The following is a 20,859-nucleotide window of genomic DNA, read 5'->3' on the forward strand; positions in this document are numbered from 1 at the left end:
TATACTCCATTTATGGTTCTTAGAAAATAATTGGCTATATTCCCTGTGCTGTATGCATCACTTTACCTTTTAAGAAAAAAGTCAAAGTAATCCTAATTTTTAAAAAGTTAATTCAGTTAGATCATAAATAACATTTAAGCTTAACATATTAGGAGCAAGTTGGAAAACGAATTCTTCATGTAATCTAGTATCTCCTGGTAATTAAAAACAATTTTTTTCTTGGTAATTTTTTTTAAAGGCAGCTATAATATGGCAAAAGATTACCACAAACATCAATGATAATAGTTGTGACCACTTTAAACTGAGGTAGTTCATTGTGCAATTAATTGCAGGTTTCCCCCATATCCAAAAGTAGAGAGTTCCTATGAAAATCTTCTTAAGCTGAAATGGCAGTAAAGTGAAGAAGCAGTTACCTTAAGACACATCTTGCAAACAGATGCACAAAATACACTGAGATGAACAGGTGCTCACAAACACAGTTCAGAGCAATGACGGCTCCATGCTGAGATGCTGAGATGCTGAGACGCTGAGATGCTGAGATGCTGAGTGTAGTTTCCCAGGAAGGAGCGTGGTGCTGCCACTCTCTCTGCTTGGGGAGCATGCTGCCTCTATTAGGGGTTGCTGCAAAAACAAACATTTTTCGCCCTTTTTCATAATAGCAAAAATTCTCTTGAGATTTCTTTGAGTTAGCAAAAACAGGTAACTAACTTAGATGGGTCTTTTATAAAAGCCAAGTGGTGTAAAGCAAACTTTTGAAAAGCAGGGGATACCAGTAACAGATACAAGATGGGTTTTGTAGCATCTGATCCATTACCACGCTGATTTTCCACTGCTTGCAAATCTGCAAGTCTGGTTTGTGTCTCTAAACACAGCATAGCAATTACAGTAATTAAATGATTAGCCATCAGAATAATCATTCTCCAAGTCATAATATACTTCCTAGCAAATATCCAACCTCAGAAAAAATATTTTATGTGAGAGTTACAGATAGGCCACTCACCAGGAAGTAAGATAAAGCATTTCAGCAAAAGATAAGTCAATCTTCAGAACAGTTGAGAGCAGTGAAGCCTCTCTTAGGCTTTATGGAGCCCAGATTCCATGTGTGTTTCAAGGTCTCCAAGCACCTTTAATGGTAAGAATTAAACTGGGACTCCCAGGCAGGCTGGGCTTGGGAGTTTGCTTTCTTAATGCTCTTTGCTTGACCAGAGTCTTCCAAAGATTTGATTTGTGGCATCACTACCATTCATTCTCTCTCTCTCTTAGGAATTCATCGCCTTTGGAATCAGCAACATCTTCTCTGGATTATTCTCTTGCTTTGTGGCTACCACTGCCCTGTCCCGCACCGCTGTCCAGGAGAGTACTGGGGGAAAGACACAGGTATGGGGTGGCGGTGTGGTCATATCCATCTAGAATGATGTAAAGAATGAATCAGGGGAATGGTGGCTCAGAAAGGCTTGCACAAGAACTCAGTACGATTAGCCTTTGAGAAAAGTAAAACTTGCACATCCCATTCTGATTCCATCTGGGACCTCTCCATCCCTGTGACTATGATCTACTCCCTCCCTGTAAACCTCTCTTTATAGTTTTATGATGCAGTGAGTCTCAAACATTTTTGTGTCATTGCCCAGCTGGCAGATAGTGCCACTTACTTGCTTTTGCAGGGATGATAACAGCTGATAATGAAGGTGCTGATTTTTTTCTATTTGTTATATGGGAATAGAGAAGGCCTAGTAAGATCTCTTTGTGGCTTAGTGAGTTATTCTGTTTTCAGGAAAATGAAAAGCTGTCCATTTACATTTCCTTTACCAAGGATCAGGAGCTTCCTCCAGAGGCCTTGCGTCCGACAGAACCACAGTTTGCTAGCTAAGCATATTTCTGTTAAACACTTTGTCATTTCTTCCTGAGAAAGACTTTTGTTCTTGAAGTTCTGAATGTGGGTTTGATCTTGCCTTTAGCTGTGATTTTAAGTTGTGGCCTTCCCCCAAACCAGCATCCCAGTTAATCTCTGGAAAACTCCTCCTTCACTAGGCCAGGTCGCTCAGGATCTGTACTCAGGCCATCCTTTTCAGCAGGACATGAGTCAGCTATGCCAAACCAAATGGATGGGGGTGAGGGGCAGGCCCAGGGATTGTGTTTCTGTTATGCCTGGGGAGTTTTCTCCTCCCAACACAGAAAGAACTATTATTTAAGAGTAAATAGTATTTTGAGACTATAAGGAGCAACAATTCAAAGTAAATAGTTTAACACGCACAGTCTTCAAACAGGATTTTTTTCCAGGTGGAGATGCAAATAAATATAAAAAAGAGAGTAACTGAGAAAATGAATGACTCCAACGGTGAGTGGCTGAGGGCGTTTGAATTGTCTCCCAGATGCTCATGATGCTCCTTTCCCATTCATAACAGATCTTTGTGACAGTCAGAGGGCTTGGCCTTCTCCAATTTCTTGGCTCCCGATGAACAAACATTTACTTTTAATTTTCAGAATTACTCTATTTAAGACTGAGTTTCCTTCTCCATTTTTCTGAAAACATTTCTAGCTCTGAGAGAGCAAATAAAACAATACAGCCTCAAGCAGGAAGCATAACCGGAGATCTGTGGTAAGGGGAAGAGGTTGGAGGTGATTGCCAAAGCTGCTCCTGTGTTCAGGGGCAGCTGTTAGCAGTGAAGTTTTCTGCAGCTTCCACTGGACATGGAGACTTGACAAGCTCCCCAAGGCACATGGCTATAAGTGGGTGCAGGCAGATCCCCAAGAGCTGATGTTCACTGTCTGCTAACTCCAGGCTCAAATGGGGACAGCCCTCTCCCCTCTCCCTTCCCCCCAAGAATGCCCATGCAAAGTGATCCCTTGGCAGAAGGTTTGGGGATAATGGTGTTCTGGTAAGCTAATACCCCCTGCCACACACTGGCATGTATTATATTTAGGAATGAAGGATGCCAGGATTTTAGTACTGAAGAATGAAACAAGCACAGAAGTCACTTGGTATTTAATTACTGAAATGTATACTAAGTTCTGGGGTTAAAAGTCTAAGTGTCTGGACTAAAATCCAGGAACTAATGACCAACTAAACTGGCAAGTCTTTGCTTGTTGTTTGACTTTTCCTGGATTTTTGATGTTGGAGCCTCAGTTTCAGAATCTATGCAATGGGGGGTAATCATTGTATCCACCTCACAGGGACACCATATAGATTAAATAAGCAAATGTTTGTAAAATTCTGGCACATATATGTTGACTGTTGATTGTTCCGGTCATTAAGTTCTCAAGGTAAGAATAATGCCTTAGTACCTATGACACATACATTGTACCTGACACATAAGAAACATATATTTGCTGAATGAATGGATGGAATCATGAGTGTCAGTGGATACTATCAACTGTTTTCAGCACATCTATAGATGCTCAACATTGGCAACCTGTCCTTTCTCTCATCCCCATCTGGCTCCTAATGATTCATGAAAAAGTAATTCTGATGACAAACTATTCTCTAGCCTGGTTATCCTCTCAGTTAACAGAAGAATTGTCTAGCAACTGAATCTGCTCATAGATACAAAATATATAGCATTTCCTGCCAAATAAGTAATTTTCCCTTATAAATTAAGTACAGGTAGTGGGCCCCCCTGCAGATTTCAAAAATAGTAACCAAAATTAGTCTTGGTCCCCATAATTGAGGGCTAATTATTCCCTATCCTTGGTGAGTAGGTGGCCACCCTCCTGGCATGAGTTGGGCAGCTGGCTTTGGTCCCTGTTCCCAAATCTCCATCTCTTTCTCCAATCCACAGAGCCCGACATCCACAGTGAAATGCAAGCGGCTCATGATAGACAATAAATATTGGTTAAGTAATTCCACAGAACGAAAGGAAGGAAAGAAAGGAGGGAAGGATGAAGGAAGGATACCGGATTCTCTGCTTAGATAGAAGAGGGGGGAAATCTCACTAAGATACTGGGAACCTGGATGTGTGGTGTTGCAAGATACAGATTACCTAGAAGTGGGGATCTGGATGGACAGAACAGACTTTTCAGTATATCATATACATAATATGGCCTCAGGCGAGCCTAGCTATCCTCTGATCAATTTGCCAGATGGAGTGGATGAGTGTGGCTAATGCATTTCCTTACATTTTTGGATTTTTGTTTGTATTGGCTTTATGTGTCTCCTTGAATGCAAACATCTTGCATTAGGCAGTACCAGGGCCCAATGCAACCTTCTCTACTGCTTCCTCTCTGCTCGTTTGGCTTCTGGCTCCCTCTCTCCTCTCCTTCGTTTTAGTTTCTAGGCTTCACCTTGGCCAGGCCCCAGCTGTCTCAGCAGAGAATCCATTGGTCATCTAATCACACCACAGCATAGTCCCCACACCCTCAGCTTCTGTCCTAGCTATTTGTGAATCCTGGGAGAGCTTTTCTGCCAGTGAAGGTAAAGCTTTTGAAGCTTCCGTTACTCCTGCTACTGGCCCCGTCACACGGGCTGCTGTAGGAGGATGCTGGAGACGTGGTCCTACCTCTCAACAGGCTCCTGTGGTGCTTTTTAATCTGCAGGACTGGTCAATTTATTTTCTCAGAGATTATCATGGCAACCGTGCCTGCAAAGTGTTATTAGAGTCGTTATCAGGTTGCCAATTCCATAATGCAGAAGAATCAATTATGTGCTATAAGAAGTTATTTCCCAAGAATGCTTCAAGGATCTGTTGTCCAGGAACAAGGATGGGCTGGGTCTCCTGGAATGACAAATGACTGGAAGATTGACCTCTTAAATTGACACCAGAAAAATAGAGGTCTGTCATGTATCCAAGTGCAATCAAGCCAAACTGGCTGTACTCTAGCAGACCTCGCCCCCACATTTTCTTTTAGTTTCTCTGTCATAGCTACTAAATGTATTTAGTAGAGTAAATAATTCTTGTTTCTCTCAACAGGGCTGAGCAGGAGGAGGGAGGTGGGGAGTGTTGTGTGCCCGTGAACAGGCTCTTGCACACATGCATGCAGCAAGCACACATTCAGAGTGGGAAGCACAGGCCCTGACGATGGGAGATGTGTGTGTCTTTCAGGTTGCCGGCATCGTCTCGGCTGGGGTCGTGATGATCGCCATCGTCGCCCTGGGGAAGCTGCTGGAACCCCTGCAGAAGGTATAATCTTGCTTCTTGTCACACCGATTGCTTACTTTCCCTTCACTGCTCTGCTACCCAAGAAATAGCAGGGGATTTAAAAGTCATCACATGGCAAACCATTCCCCTGAATAACCCAGACTTCTCCATCTCTCCTGGCAGTCAGTCTTGGCAGCTGTTGTAATTGCCAACCTGAAGGGGATGTTTATGCAGGTGTGTGACGTTCCTCGTCTGTGGAGGCAGAATAAGACTGATGCTGTAAGTTGCTTGCCATCCTTTTTTTTTTTTTTTTCTGAAATAGGAATTACTTATGTGCTTCTTGCCATATTATTATGTCCCCTTATCTCCTGAGTCTTACTTGCATTTTGGAAAGCAGAGCAGAAATTAGAATTTTGTGGATAAGCCAAAACTGTGAAGTCTTCCACATGAGCTACAATTTGTGAAGGTCCTAAATCTCTGGGAAGATCCATTTTGTACAAGAATCCTGTATGAGCGCCTTCATATACCACTGGCCTTCTAAAGCCAAAGAACAAATTTTAAAAAAACAAAACCCTCTAATCTAGAAGGACAAATAAAACAAAACACAAAGCAGAAACAAAATGCAAAACCCCATGTCAATTATAATTTTGATTAAAGTAGTCTTTACAACTCTTCTGAGGGACTGTAAAAACAAAGAAGAAGAAGAAGAAGCTAAACCCTTCAGAGTTCTGCTGTAATTTAAACCAGAACAGATAAAAAGAATGGGAAAAAATTCCCTATATATCTGCATGGAAAGATCTCCAAGACAAACTGTTAAGTAAAAAGAGACTGGTGCAAAAGGGAAGAGTGTGTATAACACACTAAAAGAAGGGAAAATAATCTATGTTTTGCAGTGGTATTTGCCAAAAAAAAAAAAAAAAAAATTGCTGGTGAAAAATGTGCACCTGTGTACACACACACACAGAAATAAAGGAGGATGTAAGAAAGAAAAGAGGGTGGGAATGAATGGAGAAAGGAGAAGGTTGCAACCAAGATTTTTCACTGCACACTTTTTTGGTCACACCATGTTGCTTGCCAGATCTTAGTTCCCCGACCAGAATTCAAACCTGAAAGCCCCGCAGTGGGTATGTGGAGTCTTAACCACTGGACCTCCAGGGAAGTGCCTCTGCATACCTTTTTAATACCAATTTTATTTTAAACTATGTTAATACATATCAGGGCTTCCCTGGTGGCTCAGTGGTAGAGAATATGCCTGCCAATGCAGGAAACGAGGGTTTGATCCCTGGGTGGTGAAGATCCCCTGGAGGAGGAAATGGCAACCCACTCTAGTATTCATTCCTGGGGAATTCCATGGACAGAGGAACCTGGCAGGCTACAGTCTGTGGGGTCGCAAAGAGTTGGACATGACTCAGTGACTAAACAATAATATATCACCTATTCAAAAATTAAATCTAAAAATATTTTAATGGGACAGTTGGCCTGTATTGGGAAGGCCAATTTCCACTTAAAATATGTAAAGACATCAGAATATTTTACAAAGCTGTAATTTGTTCATGGACAATTATCTTATTATTTTTACAGGTAGTCACTCACCTCATGGTACCCGATGAATTAGCATTTTTCATTTTCATGTTTTCCTAGGTTATCTGGGTATTTACGTGCATAGCATCCATCATTCTGGGACTGGACCTCGGTTTACTAGCCGGCCTTGTGTTTGGATTTCTCACTGTGGTCCTGAGAGTTCAATTGTGAGTAACGTAAGATCCAAGTTATCTATAAACAGGACAACACACCCTGAAATTTCTTATACAATTTTGATAAGTATAATAAAACTACTCCCTTTCACAGTAGTTACTATTTATTAGTGCTTCTACAAATTAAACATTATCATAATTAGTCATCAAAAAAATCCTGTGAATATGTTTTATTATTCTCATTTGATAGGTAAGATAATTGAAACTCAGTAGGTTAAGAACCTTACCTAAGATTACACAGCTAGTATGTTGCAGAGCCAGCATTTCAACCCAGATGTATCCCACCCCAAAATCTATGTACTTACTCACAGGCTCTACTGCCATGTTCACCTCCAAGTCATGGTAAGACTAAAAGATACATGATCAGCAAAAGACTGAGGTTGCTGTGTAGTTTCTTTTTAAAATGAGATGAAGTCTAAGAGACATTAAGGACCCAAGTCTTGGGCCCAGATAGCTGCTAAATATATTATGGCTCATTTTCTTTTGAAGCTAGTAACCCAGAAGTTATGTAATAACCCAGAATAGGAAGCTTTAAGACAGTTGATTGTAGCCAAAATTCATTCAAATCTGCCAAATAAGGTATGTACCTAACAAGCCATACCAATAATGTAAAATAGATACAATCAGGTCATCTAGAGAGTGAAAGCAGCAGAGACACAGTTCAAAGTAATGGAAAACAATCTGTGAGGCAGCTTGGAGGTGTGTTTGTTTTGTTTGGACTCTTGAGAGGCCTTCGGTAGGTACCTTTCTATGTCTCTGGCATTTTCTGAACAGAGAGTCAAAGAGAGCTTCTCTCGAAGCCTCTGCTATCTTCCCAGACTTCTGGCTCCTTCTTGGCCTGCACTTGGGCCATGAAGGAATGAAAAACCTGGGTAAACCTAACACACACAGATGTCTACAGCTCAGCCTAGGTCCACCTTTTCCATTCCACCAAGCAATTCTCCTTCCCTTCCCTGGCATGCTGGAGCCTACCCAAAGGCTTGTGTTTACCGTTCCAGCACCCTTAAGTGGTTGCCCAGGGACCTGAAAGACTTCTCAAGCTCCCAAAACACCCAGTTTTCTTCTGGGAAACACCCCAGAAACTCTCCTTGGAAGATGATGTCTTCTGTGCTCTGGTTGCCTCTGTATTTACTGTGACTTGTGTGTGATTGAGGGGGAGAAGGGTTTTTAGAGAAAGACTACACAGTTTCTGAGCTTTAAGTTAAAAATCAGCATGGCACAGTAAGCCAAGGAGAAATGGGTGAAACCCTTTACCTGCAGATTTGGTAATGAGGCTTTGAGCCAACCAAAAGCAGTATCCTCCCCAGGATTTAATTTCCAATAATTATAAGCCTGGTCCAGAGAGCACGTTGCTGAGAGCACCCCAAACAGACATTCTTTCTTCAGGCATAGTATTTAGCATATGTTCCTAGTCACAGTTGAGGAATCCTGGCATTTATGTGATTGCATCAGGAACAGGAAATCAACAATCTGGTCCTCCCAGGCTCCTATTTCTATGAAATGAGACTAATTGGATCACTGCAGACTTTCCATACTTCAGAAAGTTGCTATAACTCACAAGGTAGTTCTAGGCATTGTGCCAGGCCATGAAGACCCACAGGTTAAAGATAGAGGCTGTGCTTCTCTTCCCTCCAGAGCCTTTTTGAACTTCTCTAAACCTCAGTTTACTTACCCTTAAAAATGAAGATAATACTGTTGATCATTCAGGGCTCAAATAAGATTTAACATGTGTGAAAGCTCTTTGCTTATCCTATAAAGTGCTACACAGATGAAAGTACGATGCTCATTACTTCTTGCAGGCATTGGAAAAGAGGCACACTTCCTTTTTTACCCCCAGGCTTGCACAAATACCAGCTGTTCACTTCAGGGTTAGCTATCAGAAAATGTCATCTGCAATAAAGACAGAGTCCCAAGACATCCAAATTATGGGCTCTTTAGAATCTGTCATTTCTTCTAACGTTTTATTCCAAAATATGCCTGTTCCAAAAAATCCTGACCTCAATTTTTCTTCTTTTAGTCCGTCTTGGAACAGTCTTGGAAGTATCCCTAGCACAGACATCTACAAAAGCACCAAGAATTACAAAAATGTAAGTGCCCTTGGGAGACACTGGCTGGACTTGGGTTTGCTAAGCTGGATTTTCAGAGGTTGCATATTTCTCTTCTAGTGTGTTAGGAATAAGGTAGCCCAAAAGGGAGGCTACTTCTGTTGGGAAAGCCCATAAGTATACTGGGCGTGTTAGGAAAACTTCTGTTCCAGTATGCCCTCTGATATCCTGTGTGTCCTTGGTTGCTCAGCTGTGTCCAACCCTTTGTGACACCATGGACTGTAGCCTGCTAGGCTCCTCTGTCCATGGGGATTCTCCAGGTAAGAACACTGGAGTGGGTTGCCATGCCCTCCTCCAGGGGATCTTCCCAACCCAGGGGCTGAACCCAGGTCTCCCTCTTTGCAGGCAGATTCCTTAGTGTCTGAGCCACCAGTGAAGTCCTCTGAGCCTCCAGGGAAGCTCTCTGATGTGTTTGTTCATGCTAGTTAAGATGTCATTTTAATGTCAAACCACTGTAAGAGGTATTTTTTTTTAAAAACAGGCAATTCAATTACTCCCAAAAGTTGAATCAAAATTCTATTTCTCTGAGTGAATGGGGTCAAAAGACACAAAGTTCCAGGTATAAAATAAGCCATGGGGATGTAATATACAGTATGGCAACCAAAGTTAATAATAGCATGTCTCAAAGTGGCTAAGAGAGTAGATCTTAAAAAGTCCTTATCACACAAAAAATTTTGTAACTACATATTGTGACAGATGTTAACTAGACTTATAGTGGTGATCATTTTGCAATATATACAAATATCAGGTTGTACATATTATGTACAATGTGAACATATGAAACTAATATGTCAGTTATAACTTTAAAAAGACAGAGCCTCAGAGACTTCTAGAACAAAATAAAATATATCAACATATGAGTAATAGCAGTCCCAAAAAAGGAGAAGAGAAAAAAACACATAAAATATTTGAATAAGTATCAAAATGTTCCCAAATTAGAAGAAAAATATGTACAAATCCAGAATGCCCACTGAACCCAGTTAATGTACACATAAAAATCCATACCTAGAAACATTACAGTGATAGGGCTGAAAGCCATGACATAAAAAAATTTTTTTAAGCAGCAAGAAGAAAAAGATTTCTATTTCTCTATGTTATCATTATCCTCTATGAAATTGTCTGAAATCCCTGTGAAATCATGTTCTCTGTCACAAAGAACCTTATTTGACATCTTTATTCTTGGCATTGGAAGAAATAATACATAATATAGAAAATAAAAAATGAAGAAAATGAACATTTCATTGATGGGCTTATATTCCCTGCAAAAAAAAAAAAAAAAAGATTGCTTAGTGACCAGAGGGAACAAAGGTGAAAAAGCAGAGAAAGAAAATTCAAAGGGGTAGTCCAAGATGGATTCCGGAGCAGGAAGATTCTTAACTCCCCTCCCACTAAGGACACACCCAACCTACAGCTACTTACTAGCAACAAGAAAACGTATAAAAGTAAAAAACTCACTGGTAAAGGCAAATATAGTAAAGGTAGATTAACCAGGTATATATTTAGAAACAAAAGCCCAACAAATAACTGTAAAATTTCTATGGACTCACAAAAGACCCTCAGTAGCCAAAGCAATCTCAACAAAGAACTAAGCAACAGACATAATACTCCCTGATTTCAAGCTCTGCTATAAAGCTATTGTCATATACTCTGGTTTCATTCAGATCATATAAATATTTCACCTTTCTACTCCAAAGTTATTATAATCAAAACAGTATGCTATTAGCATCAAAATACATATAGATCAACGGAATATAATAAATAGAGAGCCCAGAAATAAATTCACATATGCATAGACAGCTTATAATAAGAATATACAATGGAAAAAAGATAGTCTCTTCAATCAGTGATGTTCAATCCAGTCAGTTCAGTTGCTCAGTCATGTCTGACTCTTTGCGACCCCATGGACTGCAGCTCACCAGGCCTCCCTGTCCATCACCAACTCCCGGAGTTTACTCAAACTCATGTCTATTGAGTCGGTGATGCCATCCAATTATCTCATCCTCTGTTGTCCCCTTCTCCTCCTGCCTTCAATCTTTCTCAGCATCAGGGTCTTTTCAAATGAGTCAGCTCTTCTCATCAGGTGGCCAAAGTATTGGAGTTTCAACTTCAACATCAGTCCTTCCAATGAATATTCAGGACTGATTTCTTTAGGATGGACTGGTTGGATCTCCTTGCAGGCCAAGGGACCCTCAGGAGTCTGCTCCAACACCACAGTTCAAAAGCATCAATTCTTCGGTGCTCAGCTTTCTTCACAGTCCAACTCTCACATTCATACATGACTACTGGAAAAACCATAGCTTTGACTAGATGGACCTTTGTTGGCAAAGTAATATCTCTGCTTTTTTAATATGTTGTCTAGGTTGGTCATAACTTTCCTTCCAAGGAGCAAGTGTCTTTTAATTCTATGGCTGGAATCACCATCTGCAGTGATTTTGGAGCCCCCCAAAATAAAGTCTTACCCTGTTTCCACTATTTCCCCATCTATTTGCCATGAAGTGATGGGACCAGATGCCATGATCTTAGTTTTCTGAATGCTGAGCTTTAAGCCAACTTGTTCACTCTCCTCTTTCACTTTCGTCAAGAGGCTTTTTAGTTCCTTTTCACTTTCTGCCATAAGGGTGGTGTCATCTGCATATCTGAGGTTACTGATATTTCTCCCAGCAATCTTGATTCCAGCTTGTGTTTCTTCCAGCCCAGCATTTCTCATGATGTACTCTGCATATAAGTTAAATAAGCAGGGTGACAATATACAGCCTTGACGTACTCCTTTCCCTATTTGGAACCAGTCTGTTGTTCCATGTCCAGTTCTAACTGTTGCTTCCTGACCTGCATATGGATTTCTCAAGAGGCAGGTTAGGTGGTCCGATATTCCCATCTCTTTAAGAATTTTCCAGAGTTTGTTGTGGTCCACACAGTCAAAGACTTTGTCATAGTCAATAAAGCAGAAGTCAGTGATGTTAGGGATACTGAACAGCCATATGCAAAGGAATGAAACTGGACCACTATCTTGTATAATATACAAAAATGAACTCAAAATGGATTAAAGACTTGAATATAAGACATGAAACCATAAAACTAGAAGAAAACTACATCAGTCTTGGTGTTAAATTTTTGGATCTGAATCCAAAAGCAAAGGCAGCAAAAGTGGGACTACATCATACTAATGCTAATAGCTAAAAGCTATTTTTAAATAGCTTTTCTGTGCAAAGGAAACTATCAACAAAATGAAAAGGCAACAAACTGAATAGAAGGAAATAACTGAAAATATGTATATTATAATGGGTTAATATCCAAAATATATGAAGAACTCAAACAACTCAATAGCAGAAAACCCCAAACAGTTCAATTAAAAATAGGCAGAGGCTCTAATAAGACATTTTCCCAAAGAAGGTATACTGATGGCCAACAGGCACATGAAAAAATGTTCAGTGTCACTAATTATCAGAGAAATGCAAATCAAAGCCACAATGAGATTTTCCTTCACACCTGTCAGATGGCTATTAACAAAAAACAAGAAATAAGAAGTGTCGGAAAGAGTATGGAGAAAACTGAACCCTCACACACTGTTGGTGGGAATGTAAATTAGTGTAGGCATTAGGGAAAACAATATGGAGATTCCTCAAAACATTAAAAATAGAATTATCACCTATTCCACCAGAGGAAAATGAAAACACTAACTCAGAAAGATGTATGCACTCCTATGATCACTGCAGCATTATTTACAATAGCCAAGATATGAAAAGAACTTAAGTGTCCAGTGATAGATGAATGGATAAAGAAATGAGCATGCATATGCTCGTGGGCACACACACACATGAATACTAATCAGCGATAAAAAAGAAAATCTTACCATTTGTAACCACATGGATAGATCTTAAGGTTATTATGAAAAATGAAATAAGACAGAGAAAGACAAATACCATTAGAGGTGTAGATTCTAAAAAACAACACAAATGAATAAAAACAAAATGAAACAAAAATCACAGGTACAAAGGACAGATTGGTGATTACCAGAGGGGAAGGGGGTTGGAGGTTTGGTAAAATGGATGAAGGGGGTGAAGAGGGTATTTATTGTGGTGATCATTTTGTGGTGTGTATGAATATTGAATTATTATGTTGCATATACAGAACTAATATAGTGTTACATACCAGTTTTATCTCAATTAAAAGAATTCCTCATGGTGGAAAGTAGATCTGCCATGAAAGAAAATAAAGAAAGAAACAACAAAATAATGAAAACATGGATTTTAGCAACAAAGTTTCTAAAAGCAAAGAAAAAAATTTTTTTAGATATTAGATACTGACTCTAAAATTCAAGTAGCTGCTACTTCATTTATTTTCACAATCTTTGGCAGTTGTGTTGAGCCAGGTGATTCTCCGATGCTCTGAGGCAGGGAACCCTTGGTGAGTTGGGGGTTCTGAGTTCTAGGCTCTAACTTGTGGAGGCCTTGCCCAAGTCAGTCAGCCTCGTGGGGCCTCAGTTTCCTCATCTGAAGGGGCTGGATGAAAACTGCTATGATTCCTAAAGGGTAGAAAGGTCCATGATTCTGTGAGGTTCACTTTTCGTCTGGCAAGCCAATGACATAATAGACTTCAGTTCCTGCAAGTCCCTTAGATTTTTCTCCCTTTTTTTCCCTCACTATTTTAAAATAGTTGGAGATGGGGAGAGGGCCAGTCATATGAACTTGAGGCAATTCACATGAGGATTTGGAGCCTGTTTCTTTTTTTTTAACTTTTTATTTTGTACTGGGACATAGCCGCTTGACAAACAATGTGATAGTTTCAGGTGAACAGCAGAGAGACTCAGCCACACACATACACTTATATATTCTCCTCCAAACACCTCTCCTATCCAGGCTGCCATGTAACGTTGAGCAGAGGTCCATGGGCTATGGAATTCCGGTTATCCATTTAAAATATAGCAGTGTGTACATGCCCATCCCAAACTCCCTAACTATCCCTGCCCCCTCCATTCTTCCCCCACACCAACAACCATAAGCTCATTCTCAAAGTCTGTGATTCTGTTTCTGTTTTGTAAGTTCATTTGTATCACTTCTGTTTAGATTCCACATATAAGGGATGTCATAGGATATTTCTCCTTCTCTGACCTGACTGACTTCACTCAATGTAACACTCTTTAAGTCCATCCATGTTGCTACAAATGGCATTATCTCAATCTTTTTATGCCTGAGTAATATATCATTGTATATATGTGCTACATCTTCTTTGTCGATGGACGTTCTCTGTCGATGGACATTTAGGTTGCCTCCATGTTTTGACTGTTGTAAACAGCGCTGCAATGAATATTGGGGTGCATGTCCCTTTTTGGATCATGTTTTTCTCTGGATCCGTGCCCAGGAGTGGGATTACAGGGACATACAATATCTGTGTTTTGGAGTCTCAGTTTCTTCATCTAGAAATTAGAGGGCTGAATAATTGCTTTCTAAGACATTTTCTTTTCTGACCTTCTCTGGAACTGTGGAAGTTCAGGAATTTGTGTAACTCTGTCTCCCAACTGCAATCTAGGCCCTATTCAAGGAAAGTTGAGTGCCACTGCCTAGCTCCTTGGAGCAATTCTAACTCAGCTCCTAGCTGAATAGCCAAAAGCTTAATTGAGTATTTAAATGATTTAAACTCAGACAATTTTTTTTTTTTTTTTGCCTCGACATATATGGATTATTTTATTTATTTTTTTTTTATTTCAACTACAGAGGGCAGGTCTTTATTCCCAATCCCGATCCCCCCTCCCACCTCCCTCTCCACCCGATTCCTCTGGGTCTTCCCAGTGCACCAGGCCGGAGCACTTGTCTCATGCATCCCACCTGGGCTGGTGATCTGTTTCACCATAGATAGTATACATGCTGTTCTTTTGAAATATCCCACCCTCACATTCTCCCACAAAGTTCAAAAGTCTGTTCTGTATTTCTGTGTCTCTTTTTCTGTTTTGCATATAGGGTTATCGTTATCACCTTTCTAAATTCCATATATATGTGTTAGTATGCTGTAATGTTCTTTATCTTTCTGGCTTACTTCACTCTGTATAATGGGCTCCAGCTTCATCCATCTCATTAGGACTGGTTCAAATGAATTCTTTTTAACGGCTGAGTAATATTCCATGGTGTATATGTACCACAGCTTCCTTATCCATTCATCTGCTGATGGGCATCTAGGTTGTTTCCATGTCCTGGCTATTATAAACAGTGCTGCGATGAACATTGGGGTGCACGTGTCTCTTTCAGATCTGGTTTCCTCAGTGTGTATGCCCAGAAGTGGGATTGCTGGGTCATATGGCAGTTCTATTTCCAGTTTTTTAAGGAATCTCCACACTGTTTTCCATAGCGGCTGTACTAGTTTGCATTCCCACCAACAGTGTAAGAGGGTTCCCTTTTCTCCACACCCTCTCCAGCATTTATTGCTTGTAGACTTTTGGATAGCAGCCATCCTGACTGGCGTGTAATGGTACCTCATTGTGGTTTTGATTTGCATTTCTCTGATAATGAGTGATGTTGAGCATCTTTTCATGTGTTTGTTAGCCATCTGTATGTCTTCTTTAGAGAAATGTCTGTTTAGTTCTTTGGCCCATTTTTTGATTGGGTCATTTATTTTTCTGGAATTGAGCTGCAGGAGTTGCTTGTATATTTTGGAGATTAATCCTTTGTCTGTTGCTTCATTTGCTATTATTTTCTCCCAATCTGAGGGCTGTCTTTTCACCTTGCTTATAGTTTCCTTTGTAGTGCAAAAGCTTTTAAGTTTCATTAGGTCCCATTTGTTTAGTTTTGCTTTTATTTCCAATATTCTGGGAGGTGGGTCATAGAGGATCTTGCTGTGATTTATGTCGGAGAGTGTTTTGCCTATGTTCTCCTCTAGGAGTTTTATAGTTTCTGGTCTTACATTTAGATCTTTAATCCATTTTGAGTTTATTTTTGTGTATGGTGTTAGAAAGTGTTCTAGTTTCATTCTTTTACAAGTGGTTGACCAGTTTTCCCAGCACCACTTGTTAAAGAGGTTGTCTTTTTTCCATTGTATATCCTTGCCTCCTTTGTCAAAGATAAGGTGTCCATAGGTTCGTGGATTTATCTCTGGGCTTTCTATTCTGTTCCATTGATCTATATTTCTGTCTTTGTGCCAGTACCATACTGTCTTGATGACTGTGGCTTTGTAGTAGAGTCTGAAGTCAGGCAGGTTGATTCCTCCCGTTCCATTCTTCTTTCTCAAGATTATTTTGGCTATTCGAGGTTTTTTGTATTTCCATACAAATTGTGAAATTCTTTGGTCTAGTTCTGTGAAAAATACCGTTGGTAGCTTGATAGGGATTGCACTGAATCTATAGACTGCTTTGGGTAGAATAGCCATTTTGACAATATTGATTCTTCCAATCCAGGAACACGGTATGTTTCTCCATCTGTTTGTGTCCTCTTTGATTTCTTTCATCAGTGTTTTATAGTTTTCTATGTATAGGTCCTTTGTTTCTTTAGGTAGATATACTCCTAAGTATTTTATTCTTTTTGTTGCAATGGTGAATGGTATTGTTTCCTTAATTTCTCTTAAACTCAGACAATTTTTTTTTTAAATGCTAGATTGAAGAACTTGAAGGTGTGAAGATTCTGAGATTTTCTAGTCCTATTTTTTACGGCAACGTCGATGGTTTAAAAAAATGTATCAAGTCCACAGTAAGTATTTTATCCCTAGAAATTTGGTTTCTAATCACCTTTGAGACTTCATTCATTTTACAGGTATTTATTTGGCCCTATGCCCCGTTTCCTTTGTACAGGGCATTAATAATTATAACACTCTTGCCCTCAAATAACTTTTAATCTATTAATATTTGGGAACAGGAAAAAAACAATAATAATATATATGTTAAAATTCAGATAGCAATAATTGTGCTGGACAAAACCACAAGAGATGTCTCCAGGCAGAATCTGAGTAAGTTCCAAATAAGAAGTGTAGACAGTAAGTGTTAAGATTTCACTGAAGGGAGCAATCCATGTCAGGTGGACTGATCAGACTTTGCATGGCAGTTGGGCAGAAGGAAGGAGATTAATGCAGGGGCTTGGGAACTATGTGAGCTGAGAGGAAAATGTGGGAATGTATAATGGGTAAGGGGTGGGGGGCAGTTGGAATAAAGGGTAAAAAGTCTAAGTGGGTTATGTAAGCAGGGAATTCTGGTCTTGAATTCTATGCTATGCTTTGAAGGTGGAATTTACCTCTAGATCAGTGTTTTCCTAAGGTTCAAAGGAATGTTCCTAAATTTTGCAACAAGAGGGCTTTGTTATGTTAAGGAAATTTGTTAAGGCTTAAAGCTAAAAAGGTTATTCTTTGCTGGTTTTGTTTTTGTTTTTGTTTTTGTTTTTACAGTCTTAGAGTCTTCAATATGCTACCACCTTTCCTGAGTCTCTGGAGAAGGAAATGGCAACCCACTCCAGTACTCTTGCCTTGAAAATCCCATGGACGGAGGAGCCTGGTAGGCTACAGTCCATGGGGTCCCAAAGAGTCGGACATGACTGAGTGACTTCACTTTCACTTTCCCTGAGTCTCTGGGTAGGTGGATTAGGGTGGCCTGGTAGTGGAAACCTCCATCAGATCTCAGAATTTCTTTTTTGGCAGGATATAGAAGGGAGTAATACTGCTTGAGAAATAGCCTTTCCAGATAAAAACAGTCATTAATGAGCATTAGAAACCAAATGTTCTAACTAACTTAACATTTATTTCCAAAGGTTGGATTTGATGCCATTAGAGTATATAATAAGAGGCTGAAAGCACTGAGAAAAATACAAAAGCTCATCAAGAAAGGGCAGTTAAGAGCAACAGAGGTAAGGCAACGTCATCCTTTCCACTCCCCCTCTGAAATTCTCTCATTTCTCAGATGACATTAAAGCAGTTAGATTGTCTAAAATTAAATGTACCCTCTTTGGTACCCAGATGTGTACAGGCAGATGACACATGTATGTCAGAGTACAGCTGAGTTGTTCTTTTAGGCAAGAGAGAAAGGGAAAGAATAAAATGACATCAACAGAGCTCCTTGGAAACACAGGGCATGATTTATCTTCCTCTTTCATGAAATAAACCTTATTTTTACTGAAAGGAACAAAACAAGTGCTAATTCAATACCAGAAAATTATTCACAGTAGAAGACAGTTACAGGTTCATAGACTTTTAGAGCTATATTACCTTTTATTCAAACTTTCCTGCCAACTTATCTCTTGCCTAAGTTCCACCATCTTCCAGAAATCAAGCATTTCCTGGCTCCACTGCTCTTCTATTTCTCTTCCTAGAGAACATCAAAATTTGGGCTGAGGTAAATCTTATTCCATAAGAGTTCATCCTCTTGATGTTTTGCTTACCAAGGAACATTTTGTAGGACTGTTAAGTCATTTTAGATTAATTGTTGAAAGACATCCCAGCTAACTGGTAATTAAGTTGGCAATGCTTTCTTTGTTTAGAATGGCATTATAAGTGGTGCTGGTTCATCAAATAATGCTTTTGAGCCTGATGAAGACATTGAAAATCCAGAAGAACCTGATATCCCAACCAAGGAAATAGAGATCCAAGTGGATTGGAACTCTGAGCTTCCAGTCAAAGTGAATGTTCCTAAAGTGCCAATCCATAGCCTCATACTTGACTGTGGAGCCGTCTCTTTCTTGGATGTTGTTGGAGTGAGATCATTGCATGTGGTAAGGTTCTGGTATTTCGAATTAGAGATTTGGAGCTTTGGTAATAGTAAAACGATGTGGGTTTCCTGGTCTTGCAGAAGGGTAACTGATTGCACGGGTTCTGTAATTTTTCTAGGGGAATGCTTTTGCAATGGAATGTTTTATTAAAGCATGGATTGCAAAGCTGAACTCCCTGGGCTTGAATTCTGGCTCTACCACTTATTAGAGGTGTGACTGTGAGCAAATCGCTTAAAATGTCTGTATCTCAGTTTCTCCATCTGAATGCGGGGATAGTGATGGTACCTCTTTCATAGGCTTGTTATGAGGATTAAGTGAGAAAAATGAAGAGTGTCTGGTACATGGTCACCCATCAGCAAGTATTACTGTTTGTTATGTTTTCTTTTCCTGAGAATATATATGACATGGAATAAGAAAAGAAAAATGGGCAAAATTTTAAGTGTGTTTTTATCTGTTATGTGAACAGCAGCAGAATGAGAAACATGGTAAGACTGGAAAAGCCAGGCATTATCAGGGTTAGATCTGCAAGAAGTAGGCCAGACATCTAGGCAGTCAAAGAGTTGAATGAAGAGCATGTGGGACAGAAATGTTCTTATCAGAAAGCAGGTATGCAAGCTCAAGTTCAGTATTCCTTTAACAAATAGATGTGCAATGCCTCAGGTGTGCCAAGCACTTGGCTGGGGACCAGAAACTATTAATAATTATGAAGTAGCCATAGTTCCTACCCTCCTGGGACTAAGCGATCTAGGGGGCAAGGCAAATGTTAAATAATCTTTTAAATAACAATTGTATTAAGTGCTCAAAACAGACTAATTGGATGTCAACTTGACCAGCGGGGTGGGGGGGGTGGGGGGTGATGGTGTCAAGTTTAAGTGAAGTCTCATGTAGGTATCAAGAGGATTGGGCAGAAAAGCAGGCAGGTTCAAGGCACCGACAATCAGGTTTATGTAATAATGTCAAACTACCCTCAACTGACGTTTAACTTAGCTGGGGCTTCTTGTTGCTTTCAAATGCTAAAGTGACAATTTTGAAAACTCCAAACTTTATACTTGCATAGGGGTCTTGATCTTCTTTCCCCAGAAAATTTAAGCTCTGTTTTATTATTGTCCATGGGTCTTTTGTTTTGTCCATAGGTCTTCTGTCTTAATTCTTTTAATTAAACTTTTTATTTTGAGATAACTGTAGATCCCCATAAAACTATAAGAAATAATATAGAGAGATCCTCAGCACCACTTACCCAGTTTCTGTCAGTGGTAACATCTTGCAAAACTAGAGTGTAAGAGCACAATCACTATACTGACACTGCTACAGTCAAAATACAGAGGCCCTGGTTTTTAGGTCAGTGTTTACACTTGGTGTCTGGTGGTCGCATATCCACAGCCATTATCTCTTCCACTCAGAGGCATAAACTCATACTCTTCTTTCCAACCAGCAGAGGTTGCATTAGGAAGCCTCCTGTACTCCCTTCTTTTCTTCCTTCCACAAATATTTACAAAGCACTTGTGTGCTATCCAGTGCTGGGCTATTGATCACTGGATGTTGCCACCTCTTGAGACACGGTCTTTTCATCCTAAGCGTCATCACTGTATGTTGGAACTTCTGTGGTTTTCCAATTTCCAACAATGAACTTTCTTCAAACTCCTGATTCACCATGAAATTGTTCGAAGTTTCTCCTGAGCAAGTAGTTGAATGCTACTGAGTTATAGGCAGGTAAAGTTACTCATTGTTACAAATTCTCCTTTTTAAATTTTTAGATTGTCAAAGAATTCCAAAGAATTGATGTAAATGTGTACTTTGCATCACTTCAAGGTAATTGCATATATACATATCTATCTATAAGACTTTTCCTTAAGCCTTTTCTCCTACTTTGGAATGTGAGTACATAATGTCCAAAGGCCTTTTTTTCCGAAAACTATTTTTATTGTGGTAAAAGAGATATAAGACTCATGCTTTTAGTCGAGAATACAACTAATTCAGTGGCATTAAATACATTCACCGTGTTGTACAATTAATCACAACTATCCTTTCTTGCTTTCTTTCCTTTTTTTTTCTTTTGGTCAATATGACATTTATTACTGAGATATTTTGCACTATTTGCTTCTGTTTACATCTTTGAGATCCAGTGTGTATTTTACATTTACTGCACATTTTTTGTTGTTGCTGTTGTTACTTTTTTTTTTTATTGAAGTTTAGTTGGTTTATAATATTATATTAGTTCCAGGTATATAGCATAGTGATTTAGTATTTTTTCAGATTA

The 20,859-nt window shown here is 39.6% G+C and overlaps 1 protein-coding gene and 1 long non-coding RNA gene across 3 annotated transcripts in view; one reads left to right on the top strand and one right to left on the bottom strand.

The window, feature by feature from the left end:
• Positions 1–20,859, top strand: part of SLC26A4 (solute carrier family 26 member 4) — a 54,272-nt gene that overhangs the window by 24,149 nt on the left and 9,264 nt on the right. Inside the window, exons 9-17 of the mRNA XM_043872260.1 lie at positions 1,264–1,377; positions 5,037–5,114; positions 5,256–5,351; positions 6,714–6,820; positions 8,844–8,913; positions 16,509–16,601; positions 17,649–17,744; positions 18,375–18,605; positions 20,357–20,411. Coding sequence (XP_043728195.1) covers positions 1,264–1,377; positions 5,037–5,114; positions 5,256–5,351; positions 6,714–6,820; positions 8,844–8,913; positions 16,509–16,601; positions 17,649–17,744; positions 18,375–18,605; positions 20,357–20,411 — 940 coding nt within the window. The remainder of the gene's footprint in view (positions 1–1,263; positions 1,378–5,036; positions 5,115–5,255; positions 5,352–6,713; positions 6,821–8,843; positions 8,914–16,508; positions 16,602–17,648; positions 17,745–18,374; positions 18,606–20,356; positions 20,412–20,859) is intronic.
• On the bottom strand, positions 402–13,447 carry LOC122674149. Of its 2 annotated transcripts, none has more exons than XR_006334917.1 (4): positions 13,237–13,447; positions 13,081–13,125; positions 6,666–6,806; positions 402–621 (listed from the first exon to the last, which is right to left on the bottom strand). It is a non-coding gene; the product is annotated as an uncharacterized LOC122674149 (long non-coding RNA). The 2 variants fall into 2 exon arrangements; XR_006334916.1 differs by having other exon boundaries at positions 6,666–6,845.

This window comes from Cervus elaphus, chromosome 18, assembly GCF_910594005.1.
Source record: "Cervus elaphus chromosome 18, mCerEla1.1, whole genome shotgun sequence".
Lineage (NCBI taxonomy): Eukaryota > Metazoa > Chordata > Mammalia > Artiodactyla > Cervidae > Cervus > Cervus elaphus.